At 35.8% G+C, this 19,671-nt stretch overlaps 1 protein-coding gene across 1 annotated transcript; it reads left to right on the top strand.

Moving 5' to 3' along the window:
• The first annotated feature begins 1,426 nt into the window (after nt 1-1,426).
• Nucleotides 1,427-17,701, top strand: LOC129436750 (jupiter microtubule associated homolog 1). The gene is made up of 5 exons (XM_073857809.1): nt 1,427-1,610; nt 5,209-5,348; nt 8,958-9,067; nt 11,173-11,203; nt 17,264-17,701. Exons 1-5 carry the CDS (start codon nt 1,555-1,557, stop codon nt 17,380-17,382), a joined length of 456 nt encoding a protein of 151 aa, XP_073713910.1. The 5' UTR covers nt 1,427-1,554; the 3' UTR covers nt 17,383-17,701.
• Nucleotides 17,702-19,671: the final 1,970 nt, after the last annotated feature.

The following is a 19,671-nucleotide window of genomic DNA, read 5'->3' as shown; positions in this document are numbered from 1 at the left end:
CAGCGTTGAAACAAGAACTGACATTATTTCAACCATATTTCAACTGTGATTTTTAAGCATTCTATTAACCTTTTGTGATCATTTTTAGCATTAACTGTTGAATCTACATTGAAACAAAAACTGACATTATTTCAACCAAATTTCAACGTTGATTTTTAAGCACTCTATTAACCTTTTGCAACCATCTAGCATTATCTGTTGTATCAACGTTGAAACAAAAACTGACATTATTTCAACCATATTTCAACTGTGATTTTGTAAGTTTTTAATGAACTTTTTGCAATTATTTAGAATTAACTGTTGTATCAACGTTGAAACAAGAACTGACATTATTTCAAGCATATTTCAAAGTTGATTTTTAGGCATTCTATTAACCTTTTGTGACTATTTAGCATTAACTGTTGGATCAACGTTGTTTTAAACGTTGAAACAAAAACTGACATTATTTCAACCAAATTTCAACGTTGATTTTTAAGCGTTCTATTAAAGTCGCCATGAAATTGAAGCGGCAATTGTCTTATGTTCCCCGTGGTGACGTATATCAGAGTGAAACCACCTTCTGAAATGAAATAAGTCAGGGCTGGACTTGATTTCGTCAATCGAGAACTGAAGTTGGGTCATGTTGCTAATTGCTAATCACTGCAAATTTCAGGGACCACGCCCACCTGCCATACCACATGACCAAAAGTAAAGAGAGATTATTTGGAGGAGGGGACGGGATTTCCTTTTTTTTTAATTAAAATTATGAGGAAACATTAATTTAAAAAAAAATAATGAAACTTACAGATAAGTCATTTGTAAAAAAAACCCCACAATATTCCAAAACAAATTGTAGTTTTTCATTTTAATTTCATTGCGACTTTAACCTTTTTGCGACCATTTAGCATTGAAACAAGAACTGACATTATTTCAACCAAATTTCAACATTGATTTTTAAGTATTATAATTAACCTTTTGCGACCATTTAGCATTGACTGTTGTATTAACATTGTTTTAACGTTAAAACAAGAACTGACATTATTTCAACCATATTTCAACGCTGAAGGTCGGCCTTAAGCCTGCTGGGATACCTTAACAAAGTGTAATAATGACTAAAATATACTACAATGCACAACACTTTACTACTTAAAGACTAAAGCATTGTTATCATGTTGATTGTGGGAGATATTTTGATTTCGAAGCTTTTGGAATTAATTCAGACATTCATCAGAATAAGTAAACAGCAATTTATTTGACAGAAGATGTTACGGTAAAGTATATAAAATGATTATGCAGCAAACCAAATCACAAAAACCCATAAGAATAGGGCGATCACGTCTATTGACTGACAGACACCCGACGCTCCAATCGCAATCCAGAGACGTCCTTCCGCCGTCCAATCACGTCGCGCCTCCCTTTGGTGGGCGGGGTTTGGTGGGCTGATCTAAAGGGCCGCTCCGCTACGCTCGGGTTTCAGCTGGTCCGGGCGGAGTCCATGCGGGATAAAGGAATTAGACCAATTCAGTCCAGCTGAAGGTTTTTCACGCCGTTTAGCGACGACATCAGCCGCTCAACATGACCACGACGACCACCTTTCAAGGCATGGAGCCCGGTGCCAAAAACAGTTCCAGGTAAATGAACGAAACCGCGCTTTTATTGGGTCGAGCGGGCAGAACAAAAGAAACGCGGATATCAGAGCTGGAGGCGAGGATGATGAGGGTGAATATGATGGATTGAGTCTTCCTCTCGATGTATGGATGCAGAATATGTGGATTTATCGGGTTTGAATGGATAAAGGGGGGAATTTACCCAGACTGTCTACCACCACCATCATCATCTCCATCATCCTCTTCCTCATGGCCATGAAGAGCCCATCCACCCTCATACAGATCTGAGATCAGCTCCAGGCAGATTATATAGTACAGGTTTGGCAGGAAAATGATCAGATGTCTGATGCATTAATGCGAATGTTGCCCAAACTTGAGCCATTATAAAAGAATCTGGCTGGCAGATGTCCAGTATGACATCTCAACTGGGCTTTCAAAGGATTTGCTTTAAAGTTTACCTTTGCATTGTCTGATGCATTGTTCTCGCTTATGATCTTTTCTGTGAATAGTTTCTTTACTTTCTTTATTTTCATAAGATTAATCCAAGTCATATGACTATTCGGTGTCTAACCTCAAGGTCTGGCCCAAATATACACGCTCCATTGTCCTTAAATTGCTGTTTATACTAAAGCTGAAGCTGTTGCATTGAATTTCTTCCAACCAAGCAGTGCATTTAACGGTCTGGCCGATGCACTTCATGATCCAACACACATTTTTGGATTTTTTGGGGGTGTGTTTGTCCAGATATGAGATCATCTACAACTTTCAGATGATTGGGATGCAGATGCATGAAATGTGATCAGTGTTGCATTTAAATGAAGACATCCTGACATGCATCTTTGTGCAACACGTTGCCACCCTAAATCTTTTCTCAGGGTCTCTCCTTGAAAATGAAACCAAAGCAGTCATTTTCCCAGATTTAACTGTCCGTGTGTGTCTGGGGTTTTCCTCAATAGGACTGAAAATGAAAGAAATGTAGGTCAAGGCAGGACTTGGTTGTTTATCGGTCTGATTTAATGATCTTTTTAGCATGGGGGATGGATTTTTAATGCCATGTGTCTCCTGTCGCTGTGTTTCATGGATGGGTGGGGTCTCGAGCAAAAGGCCTGCTCGGTTTGTCCCCCTGATGTGAGCTGGAGGTTTAGTCTGGTTAAGGCATTATCCGTTAAACCAGACAGCAGGTCAGCCGTGTGCTGGTTTATAATCTCACCGTACCGTCGATTTCTTTCACAATAGTAGAGGAGAGTCGCATGCGGACCGGGTTTGACCCTGACAGCTGCTGGGTGTCAGCTGGTCGCATCCTGCATTTCTGCGCGGGAGGGCGGGGTTGGGGGTGTTGGGTGCAGCGTTTTGGTTTTTGAATGCATTGATTTTGGGCTTCTCCACCACATCAATCACAGGTCGTCTGCTATCCACGCAGGTTCTGCTACACCACGCATCCGCTCGGATCTGTTTAATGAATTAACATATGTGGTGTGACTGCAAACCATCCAACAGAGGAATCTGCATTTGCTGCGAGGTCGACTGTAGTCAGCTGCACGTGTGTGTGTGTGTAGACCCTCCTGTTTTGTGGTAATTGTGTTTGCTGGACAGATTAAGTCGTCTGTTTTAGATCAGGGGTGGACGGTGTAACCACAATCTTACTGACTGTTGCAGAATCAGACTACCTTTTAATATCACAGTTTATTGAAATTCATGACATATTGTTTCTATTTTAATAAATTATTTTGATTTGTTAACACCAAGTACTTTCCTAATGGCCCTGCACAATATTGCATAGAAATGACATTGCAATAATTTGTCTACGGTATATATCACGATATGATGACTACTGGGTGACTTCACCGGATGACTTGAAAAGCTTTGTTTAACTTCACTAGGGCTGTGCAATTAATCGTATTTTATTTTCAATTTCAACTATAACAAAAGCAAGATAATAAATCGAGGTAAAACAATTATTGTGTGATTTTAAAATTTTAATTGCGTGCTGGACCAATGTGTTTGTAAGGCACTTCAAAGGCACCACTCCTTAGACACGTGTAGCCCATTGCAACACTTACTTAATAAAAATGTTAAATGAATGCATGAGTAATCATGTTAAATAATTGTGATTATGCTTTTCACCCAAATAACCGTGATTATGATTTTCCTCAAAATAATTGTAATTTGAGATTTTTCATTAAAATAATTGTGATTTGCGATTTTAACCGAAATAGTTATTGCGGTTTCGCCAAGAAAATTATTGCGGTTTCACTAAAGGGAAATTAATTGGTTGTTGCGGTTTCACCAAAATAATTGTGATTGTCGGCAAAATGATCGTGATTAGGATTTTCGCCAAAATAATCGTGATTGCGGTTTTCACAAAAGTAATTGAGATTTTTACTATTTTTTTGCATATAGTATAACACATATAGTATAACATTGGGGTGTAAATCATAACAGTTTATTGCAGTAAGATACAGTATCGCTTAACCCTGCCAGCAATGCAGGGCTCGAGAGGTAATTTCTCAATGGTGCGCCTTAAAATATTAGGTCACACCAGTTAGGTACACCAATGCAACCAGGAAAAAAAATGCCTGCGATGCGATATTTGCCGGTACATAAAAATTTCTGTAGTGCAGTTGCGATTAGATTAATTTATCGATACTTTGAAGGTGTAGCTGAGGTTTTTCTCGAATTTTAGAAAAGAACACCCTTCTCCACTTTAAAAAAAATGCAATTGGGCAACACTCCTGATTGACAACTAGGAGGACCAATAGTTTTGATGATCCACCCGGAAAAAGAAAGTCCTCTGCAATACCTTTAAATATTACCAGCCTAGTTGATCAGTTAGATATTAAATAACTTATGAATGCAACCAGAATATATAACATAAATGTTAAATTAAACTCTTTAAAAAAAAGGCACAATCTATGTCCCAATTGTGACATTTACAACAACAAATGAAGAAAAAAATTACACTCAATAAATAATTAATGAGGGAAAAGTCATATAATCAAGCTTATGATGGCAACAGTAAAAGTCTTTAGTGTTTCATTTGGGGCTGGCAAAGGTTTTCTGCCAATCTATTTATCCAATCCATTTTCCATATACAAAATATTTCCAGAGTCCAGTCCCACGGTTTGCATCCGATAGCAATCACAACGTCTTCTGCCTCTTTTGCTCTGTTATTCATTTGTTCGCTTTGGTGGAAATGCGTAGATGGCCATTACATAAAAAAAAATTCGTGGAGAGTATCAAAATAAAGTTACCTCATATTGATAGTTTATGTGGCATCATATCGCATTTTTTAAAATCGATGTATTGTTACACCCCTATTTAACATAGTATAAAATGATCTCCATATTCTGCAATGTTGATGCTAAAGCAATATATTTTGCAGCCCTATTTCCTAGTGGTTGATCTAGTTTGATTGATATAAATATTATTTATTTTGTGTTTTAATTTGAAACTGGATGGTCATAAAGATATTTATAACAAATGATTGTAGACACAATAGACATTAAATGTGTGTTATATTGTGGTACAACCGGTGTTATCTGCAATGTGCCAGTCATGCCACTTGTGCTTTGCTTGTGTGCGTTTGTTGACTTGTGTGTTTCTGTTGATGGATGGCTTGTAGGGTTTTGTGTCCTCCTGGAGGAGCCTCTAATATTTCCTTTGGAACAGAGGAAGAGAAGCCGGTGCGCAAAAACAAGATGGCCTCCAGTATCTTTGCTGAACCTGACGACCCTCACGCTCATCGAAGGAACAACCCACCAAGTAAATACATACACACACAAACATACACGCTCACACACACACAGAGATAAGCATGTAAATATACAGTTGTTTTTACGCTCACTACCCACATTCAACCACAGTTATGTCAGCGTGTTATTTGCATGGTCATTTCCTGGACAAATATCTTAACTGTCCAGAAATTCAGGAAATGACTCAAGTGTTCTGGTGTGTGAAGGCGCTGGACCACATGACATAGAGCACAAGAATGTGTGACATCATCATGATGCGTCCACTCCAGACAAACTCCTCTGAATTCATATCTGATGAGAGCTATAATAAAAGATACAGAATGTAATGAAAAAACTGTATAGCCCAATCTGATATGTTACATATATGAGCTTCTGTTTAGGGATCTTATAAGGGAGCTGCCTATGTAGACGGCAGTGAATCCCATTTAGATTTGTAACAGAGCCTCTGTGTTGGGTTATGACAGGACAGGTTTTATTTCTCAGATTGGACGTGTGTGATTTATATCTGTATTTTAAATGCAGGAATGCAATTACGCTTTTGCTTTGATTTTGAGATCTTAGACTCATCTCATGTTAAGACATTTTACAAAAACACACATGAAGGTTTTATTAAACGTCTTAAAGGTACAGTGTGTTAATTTTAGGAGGATCTTCTGACAGAAATGCAATATAATTTAAATAACTATGTTTTCAGGGGTGTATAAAGACCTTACATAAGGAATCGTTATGTTGTTAATACCTTAAAATAAGACATTTTATATACATACACCGCTGATCCCCTTGCATGGAAGTCGCCATTTTGCGCCGCCGTGTTTCTAAAGTAGCCCTAAACGAACAAATCGCTCTACAGAACACGTTTCATCACTGTTGTCTCATCTCAGACGATGACATGTTTGTCCTGTGTCTGCTACCGTAGCTTCACTGTGTGTTTTTGAAAGGGAGGGGTGAGTGGTGGACTGAGCCTTTGGTTGCAATTCCAAACCTCACCGCTAGTGGCCACTAAAATCTACACACTGCACCTTTAAGGTCATGTGACAACATTATAGCATACTGATGTTTTTAATATTTATCTTTATACAGTATACTTTTCATTACATATTTTATAGGGAAAAAATCATATTGTAGTAAGCTAGTCTGTGGTCATAAACCCATGCACACTGACTACTGAGAATTAGGAAAAACGGTCAATCAGATTGAAGATTGTAGTTTTGAGGTTGATTTGTGTGTGTATGAATCAGACGGTCTCTAGGGATAAGAGTCTCTCATAATTGTAAAAGTCTCACCCTGAAGTTTCCGCTCTCACCGATTGACAGGAAGTTCAGTGTGTCAGACGGGATGCAGTTGGGGTTCATGGAAGTGCTTTTGTCGTCTCTCTTGTGTATTAAACACGACAACAATGTAGTGAAAAACTGAAACGTTTACAGATGACAGATTACATGGTTATCTTATTTGATAAAGGTTTACATGGATCCATGAAGATATCCAGTAGGTGGCGACGTTACTTTATAAAGAAACACTATACACCTGCACACATACGCATTCTGCTAAAGAGCAATAACAATTAAGATGGTGAAATCATCAAGCAGTTTTATTTAGACGGACGATGAGATGGAGATATTACTGCAAGTGACCATAAATTATAAAGCGGCAAAATTTTGCAAACTTTGTTGGAGAAGCGTTAATAAACTCAGTATATTGAGCAGCACAAACACAGTCATGTTGTTATTTTAGTTATTCTTGCGCATGCCTATGAACTTACACATGCGCATGACGTCACTATCACAGATTCACTTTTACGTAGTTTACACAGAGACGTAGTTTCGTTGCGATACAATGCAGTTTCGATCATTTCCGCTAGTGATGCAATATTTGCCGGTACATCAAACGTTTCTTTGGTACAATTATGATTCGATTCATTTATTGATACTTTGATATGACGAGCCTAGTTAAGCAGTTACATTTTAATAACTCACGAATTCAACCAAAATATATAACAAACATTTAATTAAAACTCTGTCCCAACTGGGACATTTACAACAACAAACTTCTTTTTAAAATAAAGAAAAATAAATTATGAGAGAAAGAAGTCGCATAAAAATCAAGCTTAAGATGGCAACAGTCAAAGTCTTTAGTGTTTCAGCTGTGCTGCCAATCTGTTTCTCCAATACATTTTCAAAATGCAAAATATTTCCAAACCCATGATTTGTGTCCGATAGCAGTCACAACATCTTCTGCCGTTTTCGCTGCTACAGCCGCTTTGTTGCTGCATCGCATTCACTTGCTGACACTAGCACACGAAAATAAACGAAAATGCGCACTTTGGTGAAAATGTGTAGATGGACGTTACGTCAAGGAATGAGGATGCGGAGAGTGTCAAAATAAAGGTACCTTATATCGATGTGTTGTATCGTTAAAAATTTAAGCAATGCATCGATCCATATCAATGTATTGTTAGACCCCTCAGGGTTTCCCGCAGCACTTTGTAGTTTGGGTGGCCCGCCTAAGCTGGGAAACCATACCGCCTTAACTAGGTCGTCCAAAACATTAAAATAAAAATTTTGCTGCACAAAAGGCCTTAAGTGCATTTTGGAGAATAGCGCGGACGCGTTTCACACCGCGAGCGTGCACGTGCGCCACGTGGCTGAAATGGTCCATCATTGTCTGGAGGATAGTCAGTTGATAAAATGCGTGTCTGTGTAAGTGGACTTATGTTTTGGGTTTATATAAGCCTGTTATTGTATTAGTCAAGTTCTTGCAAATTTAAAGAAAGTTAGCTGGCGATTTTGTTGTTTCAGCAACCTGCTAGCTAGGTTTCATGTGCCTGTTGATTCGATATAATCGTTGAGCGCTCTTGCTCACGTTATTTATTTCCATTATTTAGATACTACAGTACATACACTCCTTTAAGATATTGCTATTATAGTGGGAAATAATACGTTTTTACAATCTCTGCGCCATCTATCATCGTTTGCCAGACGTTCTACAACATCTGCTTCAGTTTGTGTTTATTAACCCTTTAGTTTCACTTCATCACGCAGCTATTCCCATTACAGGTATCTGTTAAAAACATTTAATTCATTAAAAATCTAGTATGTGTTCATTTTCTGTCATAGTTTCTTCAAAATTAAGATTTAAAATATTTTTATTGAAAACACTCAAATAACTTTCATTATGACGCGTACCTTCCTTTGATTGCCACGCCCGGCCCCGCCCAACCCCTACCACCTTTACTAACACATTTTCTGCGGGAAACCCTGTCCCTATTAACTACACCAAAATGCCGTTATTGTGTAAACAAACTTTCCTGTTTGTGGTTAAAACCCTCAGTTTCTTTTGTAGTTGTATTGTTTTTATTGTAAAATGGGTGTGTATGTTGTCAAACTAAAGCACAAGCAAGATCTCTATTCATCGAAGAGGGTTGTTGATGGGCATATATTTGAGCACTCATGCACTTAATAAAACTGTGATTCTAAACAGACTGTCTGTCCGCAGATTTCATTCAGACTGCTGGCTTTGTTTTTTTGACTCACAATGAAATGAAAGTTTATGTGGTGTTATCTCTAGGTTAGGGGTGTATATAATCTTGGTAAGTGTATTGAATGTTGTGATGTCCTGACAGCTGGAGAAGCGTCTGGGGTTTTGTGTGGAGAACCGTCGGCTCCTCTCAGACGGTGCCAACCTGCCATCGTCTATGATAATGGAGTTCCTGGCGACCGTCAAGCCAACAACGTAAGTTCACCAACATCTCTGATTTATGGATCACTACTGACTTCAGGTCAGCTCATAGAGGTGTACAGCACTGTGTGGTTACAGTAAACCGTTAAAGTCATATTTAACTCATACAGGCGTTCGGTGTTTACTGTATCTGTGTCTAAAATAACACGGCTGGCTGGGTGGGGTAAAAACTAACAGCCGCTCACAAAACATTATATATGCCACAGCTGTTTTGGGGTCAGTTTAAGCTCATGTTGACAGACTGTTCATTTGTCCTTCAGGGGAAGTTCTTGATGATTTTCATCCTGTTTGGTTTTAGATGAGAATTTTTACCGGCTTTTGTTTTTCATGTATGTTAAACATCAAATTAAGTCATTTTAAAGCTGTCTGTTTTCTGACTTTGATTTATAGCTTAAAATTGAGTGGACTATTTCTCTAATAAATGTCTCTGGTCTTATTAAAGGGATAGTTTACCCCAAAATAAAATTGTGTCATTTACTCCCCCTTAAGTTGTTACAAATTTAAGAAAAAAATATTTTTCTGATGAAAGCAAATTAAGATATTTTAAGCAATGTTTGTAACCATAGTAGGAAAATAATACAATGGAAGTCAATGGTGCCCCAGATCTGTTTGATTACAAATATTGTTCCGATAAACACAAATGAAGATATTTTGAGTAATGTTTGTAATCAAGCAGATCTATGGCACCATTGACTTCCATAGTATGAAAAGTAATACCATGGTTGATTTCCATAGTAGGAAAAACAATACCATGGAAGTCAATGGTGCCCCAGATCTGTTTGATTACGAACATTATTCTGATGAACACAAATTAAGATATTTTGAGCAATTCTTGTAACCAAGCAGATCTGGGGCACAATTGACTTGCGTAGTAGGAAACATAATACAATGGAAGTCAATGGTGCCCCAGATCTGTTTGATTGCAAACATTATTCTGATGAACACAAATTAAGACTTTTTGAGCAAAGAAATTTGGAAGAACCTGAGGGTCATTAAATGAGGACAGAATTTTTATCTTTGGATGAAATATCCCTTCAAAAACTATTCATCAGTACATATTATTATAAAAGAGAAAAATCTGACTTTTTCCATGTTTTAGTGCTATATTTGTGTCCCCAGTGCTTCTATCAACCTAGAAAGTGTAAAAAAAACCCAGTAACTTAGTTTTGGTAAACCATTCTCTGCAAGCATGTGAAAAAATAAGTAATTTGCCGCCTCTTGTGATGTCAGAAGGGGATCTTATTACAATAATATTGATAGCATAACTGAGTTTCAATTTCAACAAACCATCATCATTGTGATCAGTGTTTGCATTTCATCAGCTCATTTGCATTTTAAAGGACACACCCAAAAAACAGCACATTTTTGCTCACCTACAAAGTGACAATTTTAACATAATAAATTATCTAGATAGTATTTTGAGCTAAAACTTCACATATGTACTCTGGGGACACCAAAGATTTATTTGACATCTTAAAAACGTCTTGTGAAATCTTCCCTTTAAAATGTTTGTTTTATGTATGTAATAATTTCTCTGCTGATGTTGTAATGACAGAAAACATTTATATGATTTAATAACATCTGAACCCAGCATGTAATTTTGCATTTAAAAGATGTCTAATAGACATTCAAACACAGTTCAGACATCTTTGATAAAATTTGGGCTTTCAGTGCAACTTAAATGGACGTCTAACCATAGCACAAAAATAAATAAATGAAAGCAAACACATTTTAATCACTGTTGACTTTGCTTACATGATTAGATATTAAACATCTCACGGTTTATTTAGGCAAAAATGACACGTAAACAAATTCCAAAGTTTATTTTGGATAGAAGTGGGTTACACCTAGCCTATATCGGGTGGGTCTATAGTTAATAGTTAAACTAGATGGTGAAATGTTGACTATTGCTTGCTGGGCACCTCTCTTCATCAAGTATAAGTTAATATCCAATTTCATTAATAAACGTGCTTTGTTGCATTGTAAATCACATTATTTTATGTTTTCAAGAAGTTTGCTACTTCAGTCAGGTTTACAAACTATGTGTGTGCTTGTTTATATAAAGATGTCTGATGATCTCGTCTGCTCTCGCTTTGCAGGATCAAAATGACCATGAAGAGGACAACATCGGTAAGAATCATTTTACTCCTTTAAATATATATCAGTATTTGGTTGTAATCGTCCTCAGAAATGCAGTACTTTAGATGCATCTCTCTCTCTCTCTCTATTGCATGACTTGTGTTTGTTAAAATGCTGCTGTTGAAACTTTGCATTAGTTCTGGAATTTTCCCTTTTAATGAGAATATTCCATGATTCCATGTCTGCTGGCCGGAACGCCGGTCTGCTCTTCTCATTGAGAACAGCTGTAGAAACACTGAATTCATATTTGAAATGACTGATTTCTTATGGAAATCTCTCATCATATCTCATCCCCGTGGAGAGCCGAGTTCAGGATGTGTTGTTAACGTACTGTCTTGTTAATACATGGAGTCGTGTTATTACTTTAAATAAAGAAGGGTTTGTTTAAGAGTCCTGCTCTAAAGTGCGCGTTTAGATACTGTAAATATATTTCTCACTGATCGGGTCTGAGGAGTTTGGCTCTTTACCAGTAAACAAGCAGTTTTTAACACAATCTTACTTCAGCTGAAATATACACACACATTGTGGATTAATGAAGTTTGTTTTTTTAATTGTTTGTAAAAAAGTCTTCTAAAGAAGTACCATATTGTCCCGAATATCAGACAAAAAATGTTTTTTTCACGGAAATTACTCTCAATATATAGAGGACTAAAACTTGACTTGTGTAAATAAATAAATGTAGAAATAAATAAATGCAGAGATAAGTATTTAATTAAATGCAGAAAGAAATAAAATGCAGACATAAATAAATATATTTTGTTTTGTCAGGAGCATGTGTCAATCAGTAGCACAGTCCACCATATGTAAAGATTGTATGTAGTGGAGTCACAGCCACAACGATCCTTTTTACAGTCTCTCCAGAAAAACACGATTATGCAATTGCATGATTCAATGCATAATAAGTCAAAGTTTGCATATTTATGCGGGGGTCGATTTTTTTTTTTTTTAAATGCCGCACTTTCCCAGCATAAATTGCAGATTTCCGTGCGCAAAATATGCAGGGCTTGCATGATTTCATAATCCCCGCATTTTCGTAGCAAAAATCATATATATCTTAGCAGAAAGTTAAATTTTTTTGCATTAACTTCACACAAACGTTATGAAGCGACATGATTATGTGACATGAACATCATTGAAAGCTGCAGTTTTTGCGAGTTCCTGCAATTTTTGTTCCTGCAAAGTTCACGCAATTTCATAGCATAAAATTGCATAAATATCATGCATGTTCCATTGCATTTTTTAAGAAAACAAGCAAGATCAAGGATTTTTGCCCCCAACAAGCACAAAAAGCCTCTGCATTTTTCTGGAAGGACTGTTTTTAACCAATCCTGCATTGAGAGAGGTTAGGACCGCCTACCTTATTAACATACGGACACAGAAATACAGAAATAAATCAATGTAGAAATGCGGTGCAAAAATAATAAAATTAAAAGTTGATATTTTGAGTTTTTTTATGTCTGCATTTATTTAATAATTTGTCTGCATTTATTTATTTCTGCATTTAATTAATTATTTATTTTTGCATTTATATATATATATATATTTATTTATTTATTTATTTATTTCTGTTTATTTATGCATTTATTAATTTATGTGCACTTATAAATAAATTAATAAATACATTTTTGTCCTCCATATCAATAAATGATGTCATCTTATATTCGCTCTCTAGACTGTACAACCGCAAAAATGCGGTAGGTGGCGCCAAATACACATAAACAAGTTCACCTGGATTGAAGCAAGCTGGTTTAGGTTTCCAGTAAGGCAGACTTCTACTGTTAATGAAATATTAATAGGCTACATGTTTTTCACAATGAGATGGACAGCCTGGGCTAATTGAAATACAGATGGACTGCAGATTATATATTGTATTGTATGTTTTATAAAAAGCATTAAAGAATGTGAGGAACCAAACTCTTCCCCTTTGACTTATAAAAAGTATTTTCAAATAAAAGCATTTTCTCTATAAAAGATGAGTTGGTCTTCAAAAAGTTGACTTTGAAAAGGGGTAGTCGTCTTATAATCAGTGTCAGTCTGATTTATGAACTACACTCTTAGATGTAATGGTATAAAAGCTGTTACTGGGACAATAACCTTTGTAGACATTTGGTACGGATATGTTTCTTTGAAGTATTAATATGTACACACAGGTGTAGTTTTGAAAGGTTACCGCCCCAGTTAAAGCTTTTGAATCTTTTATTCTGAGATAGCCATACAGTGTTTCTGAAGCGTTGCAATAATAGCAGGATAAAGGTTCAAATCAATTTTTATGATGGTTACATTCTTTTATTTGGCATAAACCTTTATCCAAAGTGATGTACAAATGAGGAAGAAGCAGTAAGTGTAGTCTGAAAGGTTGTTGAAAGATAAACGACACAGAAGAATAGTCTGTTTTTGTTTAGTAAGTTTAAACGGATGATGGGTATTAGTTCAGGTGAATGTGGAGCTGGTGTCACAGATCTGATGGAGTCTGATAGATTGATTTGGTGCTTGTTGTGATGAAATAACTGTACATCAGAATCACAGCCTGCCATAATCTGATATTACACAAGACATCTTAAACTTTTAGGATTTGTGTTACTATAAAGAGGCTTTAATATTCAAGATTAAGCCCTGATGGGACTGTGATGTGTCTACCAGTAATGGATGTTGTTTCTGGCACTGTTGATCTCTCTCTATCTTGAAGTATTATTTTATGTCTAATCTAATAATATTAATGGCGGTCTGTAGAGAGCCAGACTTGGTCTGAAGCGCTGACAGTCTTCATATGCTCTTCACATGTTTTATAGTCAAAAGCGCAAAGCCAAAATAATTTGGATTAGTGTATTAGGCTTTGCAATAATAAATATCAATGCTACTGTCATAAATATTTACAGATTGTATAATGTATAATATTCTTTCTTATGGTTTTACTTTAATAAATTAACACTGAATAAATATCCATATAAATACCCAAGGCAACCCTGATTCCCCACATTCTTCAATGCTTTTCATATGGCATACAATACCATATATAACCTACAGTCTGTCTGGATTTAATAACAATTAGCCCCGGCTGTCAATCTTATTGTATAAAAACATATACAATATTAATATTTTATTAACAGTAGAAGTCTCTTGCTGCTTTCTCTAAAATGATTTCTGTTTGCTTCTGGTTTTGTATGTACATTTTTTTCTGTGTGTTTACCATTAATCTGCCAGGGACTGCAGATGAAAATGAGCCAGAATGCACATTTACAAAAGGAGACTTGTTTCTTGTGTTAATTAATGTGCATTGTACTCTTTTAAAAAGGCAAATAAATAAAAAACGAAAGTCTGCCTTACTGTAAAGTACCGTAGTTTATCATGTTGCTTCAACCCAAGTGAACTTAATTGTGTATTTGGCTCCACCCACTGCATTTTTGCAAGTGTACAGTGTGATTGACTTAAAATTATCAAAGCTTGAATGTAAAACCACATTGTTTATTAAAAGGCATTTCAGTAAAAAAAATCGCCTTATATTCAATACGGACAATATGGGTATGTCTCTGTAGCTTAACTGGTAAAGCGTTGTACTGTAGTGATGGGCAATTTCCAAGCACGCTTCATGAGGCTTCGAAACATTTACGAATCTTGTTTCGAATCATTGGTTCGGAGCTTGTTTCAAACTGGCCAAAGTCACGTGATTTTAGCAAACAAAGCTTCATTGCATTACATCTGTTTCGAAACGTTTCAAAAATCCGACGATTCACCACTAGGGGGAGTTGATCACAAATGAGCAGTGTAGGTGAACTCGGGTCAGTTTTATTGTAAAAGTTTTTAAAACATTCATCCTTCTGACCAATAACACTACCATTTTTTCTACTTTTTGTTTATAGACAGATTTAATGACAAAAATGTGCATAATTAAAAAGGGAGTTCGTTTAAATGATTTTTGCCATAAATAAAACTAAAAACACATCATACACTTTTAATTATTTCTTAAAAATATATTTTTAGAACAATTTTGCTATTATTTTTTAAAGTGTAAAATGTTTGGACAGATCTTGCTGCTTTTACACTATTTTGACCAGCAGGTGTCGTCAGCGTGTATGCTGTTTCAAAATGCTTCGAAAAACTGAATCAATTTACGAAGTAATTGATTCAATTGATTCAAAGCTTTGAAAAGCTTCGTTTCTCCCACCACTATTGTACTAGCAGTGTAAAGGATGGGTTTGAATCAAAACTATAAATTGATGGGTTTGAAAACAAAATATAATTATTTAATAAAAACTTGAAATATTAAAGGTTAATGTAAAAAATGTAGTGATTGTTTGAATTGAATAATTGGTTTTGAGTCTTTGTGGTGTATGGCAGGGTTTCCCAAACTGGGTTTGCAAAGCCCTGGTGGTTCGCAGGGGGTTAGTGAGTTAATAAAATAATTACAAATAAATGTAAATAAATAATTTAAAAATCTAACAATTTAAATTAAATAAAGGGCTTATTAATAGAAACATTATTAGTTTAATCTGAATGTCATGTGATCATTACACAACACTACAGTATATCAGAAAACTGAGAACTCGTATACGTTTTAAATACTTCTGATAAAACCTTGAAAATGGATAAAAAATAAATGTTTTTGAGGTTACACATTAAATTTAATTATTGAAATATTTACTAAAAATCTCAGGAGGAAATTATAATTACAAATCCTACATTTGATCTCACATGATTTTTCAAAAATGTTTACGGGTTATTCATAAAACGAGTTGTGCGCAGCTGAGCAGTTTCAGATATCCGCTTTTAAACGATGTCTAATTAAAGGTGCATTGTGTAATTTTTAGAAAGATCTTTTGACAGAAATGTAAAATAATATACAAAACTATATTGTCAGGGGTGTATAAAGACCTTTTTATAATGAACCATTATGTGTTTATTACCTTAGAACGAGACCTTTTTATCTACATACACAGAGGATCACCTTACACGGAAGTCGCCATTTTGTGCTGCCATTTTTCTACAGAGGCCCTTAACGGACTATTTTTTTACTAAGTTGTCTCCGACAATGGCATGTTTGTCTCGTGGCAGCTACCGTAGGTTCTCTATGCATTTCAAAAGCGAGGGGTGAGCCGTGGACTAAAGGGCTTGTTATGGTCGTGCGTAGGTCCTACGGCGTAGCAGCAACGGCGTAGGTTCCGCGTCGGTTTTCATTTATACTTTTGCGTCATCGTCCGCGTCGACGTGCAAACACACGCGCGACCGCTGGTAGGCAGTATCCACGCGTGTAACCACAGTAGCAGCACAAACGTGAAAGAAGAAGAAACTTAGCAAGTTAACCCACAAACGAAGAAGAAACAGCAACTTGTTGTGTATAATTTGAGAAGACCAGCAATGATGGGAGTAAATAAACAGCGACTTTTGATGCAGTTTGAGTTAAATCACTCCTCAACTTGGCTCATCTTTGTTTTCACCGTCACAAACGGAAATACCTATGACGCAGTTTTTTTTTACCTGACGGGAGGGGTTCTTGTGGACCAATCACAGCGCTTGCGGTCCGCGTAGATCTGACGCGCTGTTAAATTTTTTGTGAGGTGCGCGTCAGGCTACGCAGAGCTACGCACAGGCTACGGATAGCCTACGCCGTAGCTACGCCCTAGGACCTACGCACGACTATAAATCGCCCTTAAGATGTTGGTTGCAATTCGCAACCTACCACAACTTGCCGCTAAAATGTACACACTGCACCATTAATGTCATTGACAAAAGAGCACCTGTCAATGTTTAAACCCTTTTTGATCAGCAAAAATGGCTTGTATTTTAAAAACCTGCAGCAATTGGACAAGCAAAAATGCGTACATCTGCTCAGACCCCGACGTGGCGCAAAGCACTTTTCCACGTACATTTTTATAAAGATGGACTTTGCCTTGGATTTTTGCGTACGCACACTTACGATCAAATCTGTGAAAATGCATATAAGTGTAAATTATATAAATTATAAGTGAGGCCCCTGGTGTATGGAAATAGCTGTTTTTTTACTTCTTACCCTCATTTTGTTCTAACCATTGTCACGCCTGTATGTGTTTGTTTCAGAAGAAGCCCCGGAGCAGAAAGACGCCGCCGCACAACCTTCTGCCCCCTCGGCACCCGCCGGCCTCCCCTCCGGCCGGAGGAACCCACCCGGTGGCAAATCCAGTCTGATCCTGGGCTGAAACGGCCTTCATTGAACTTTCTTTGCTCTATCTGTATTTCTCTCTCTTTTTTTAAGGAACTTCTTCCTTCACTCTTATCGTGAGCCATGGAAACTTTCGTCCTCCACCGTCTTTTCATTTTTCTATTGCGAAACAAGAGAAGTGATCGTTGACAGAAGCACTTTATGTAAGAAGTCCGTTTCAGTCGCTCCTGCAGGAATTCAAGGCATGAGAGATTCAGATCGACTTTTAATCTGCCCTGGTGTAAATCATTGAAGGACAAAAAAAAGATTTGTTGCGCAAAATTTCTAAGTACAAATAAAGATTGATATGAATTTCACTGTGCTTGTTTTATGTGAGATTGTGTTTGTATCATTGTGAAATGTATGGAGACTTTAAAGTTGGCATGATACAGAAATTAAATCAGATTCCCATGTTGACATTTTTCTGAGTGAAATAAAATATTGACTGACTTGACTTTATTCATTAGGATTTACCAGTTTATCAAATATGTAATAAATTTCATAAAAAGTAGTTGCAGTTTGATAGAGATGGAGACTGAAGTGTCAAAACTACACTGGAGGAGAAAAGAAAAAGAAAAGCTAAAGATTTTTTATTGCATAAATATATATGAAGATATACAGGCTCATCATTGGAGAATTGCAAATATGATTTCTGATACTCGATTAACCTTGTGTTAATAAATTCAGCAGTGGTTATTTCATGATCAGGGAATCTTACTTTGTCCATTTAGTTTGACATCATTTGTCGTTTTGCTGCTTTTCAAACATGCAGTATTTTAAACCCTTGTCCGTAGTCTAAAAAATATTTTTCTCTAAAATAGTGTGTTGAATGCTCTAGTACGTGAATTTTTAATATTTATGTAATTCCTATAAAACTTACCACATTTGTCAAACATGCAATAATGTCCTGCAATAATGATCGCGTAACTAGAACATCGCAGGTCTTGTTTTATTAGCATAAAGTTGCCATCCATATACGGCAAAAATAAATTTCTCTGACCAAAAATGTTTTAAATGTATGCTAAATACATTTTGCAGAATTGAAAGCTTAACCCTTTAACTGCCACACCAAAAAAAGGCATTTGAATTTTTTTTGGCATTTCTTATCTTCTTATACTGAAAAAAAATAGTCATTGAATGTAATCAATTTTTTTAAGGTAAGTGGTTGCAATCAATTTATTTAAGCTACATTTAAACAAATGTTTTATATTTTATTTGACTTTACTAATCTTTTTTGTTTAAATGTAGCTTAAATAAATTGATTGCAACCACTTACCTTAAAAAAATTGATTAAGTTCAATGAATAATTTTTTTCAGTGTATGTCGCTAGTTAACAAACTCAATGCATTTTTTTTCAACACATCCCATAATATTTTAAATCTCAGCCTCTACCAAATGGTTGATATGTCACGTAAAGGAATTCATACATGCTATCGAAATCAGAAAATATGAACTATAATACAATTTTTTTAAAAACATAATCAAAATAAAATAGTTTTGTATATTAAATATTTTTTATTTATTGAAGTTTAAAATATTTCAGGTTTTCATTTTAACTCCAGAAATTACGGAGCCCCTAAAAAAATTGTTTAGTTTCGTGTGCACACGTGAAAACAAAAGCTAATGAAACTAAACTATTGATTTTTTTACTCCAATGTCACCTTGGGGGCTTGGTAGGAAATGAAGCGTTTTCTTGTTTTTTGTAGCAATAAAAAATAACTAAAAGTAACAAAAATAAAGATATTACATTCTTTCTGCATTCAAAACCTAAAATAAAAGAAGGCAAAAGATAGTAATACAATGGCATTTTAGGTTAATTTATGATTCAAGAAACACATTGTCAAGTATGGTAGTGCAACAGGATTTTTTTCTTTTTTTGATAAATGAACATTTCTTTGTACACCAGCAATGCTGTGTAGAGTAAGCCAACATTAGAAACAATCCTTCAAACAATTTAAAACATCATTTAAGAAGTAATTATTTATTAATTAATCAGTAATTATGATTTCCATACATTAATTATATGAATTTGTTATTTATTTCAAACAATATCCAGAAGAGGCAATACATACTTAAGAAATTATCTCAATATATTCAATAAGAAATGACAATAGCTGTGTCATATTCATAGCTGTGAATGATCAGAAATGTATATTTCTCAGTAAATAGTACATTCTGACTGCCAGGGCCGGCCCTGGGCATAGGCGGAATAGGCAAATGCCCTGCTGACTGCAGAAATTGATGATTTGAAAACATTAGCTTTTCTACTTTTACCATAAAGTGACAA

Source organism: Misgurnus anguillicaudatus, chromosome 19 (assembly GCF_027580225.2).
Source record: "Misgurnus anguillicaudatus chromosome 19, ASM2758022v2, whole genome shotgun sequence".
Lineage (NCBI taxonomy): Eukaryota > Metazoa > Chordata > Actinopteri > Cypriniformes > Cobitidae > Misgurnus > Misgurnus anguillicaudatus.
This window is presented reverse-complemented; position numbering and strand designations above follow the sequence as displayed.

Bases quoted from the DNA above. Each gene is read 5' to 3' on its own strand.
- LOC129436750 (XM_073857809.1), top strand. From the start codon at position 1,555: ATGACCACGACGACCACCTTTCAAGGCATGGAGCCCGGTGCCAAAAAC. The intron at 9,068-11,172 runs GTAAGTTCACCA...CTCGCTTTGCAG, and splicing joins GCGACCGTCAAGCCAACAAC to GATCAAAATGACCATGAAGA. The intron at 11,204-17,263 runs GTAAGAATCATT...TGTTTGTTTCAG, and splicing joins CCATGAAGAGGACAACATCG to AAGAAGCCCCGGAGCAGAAA.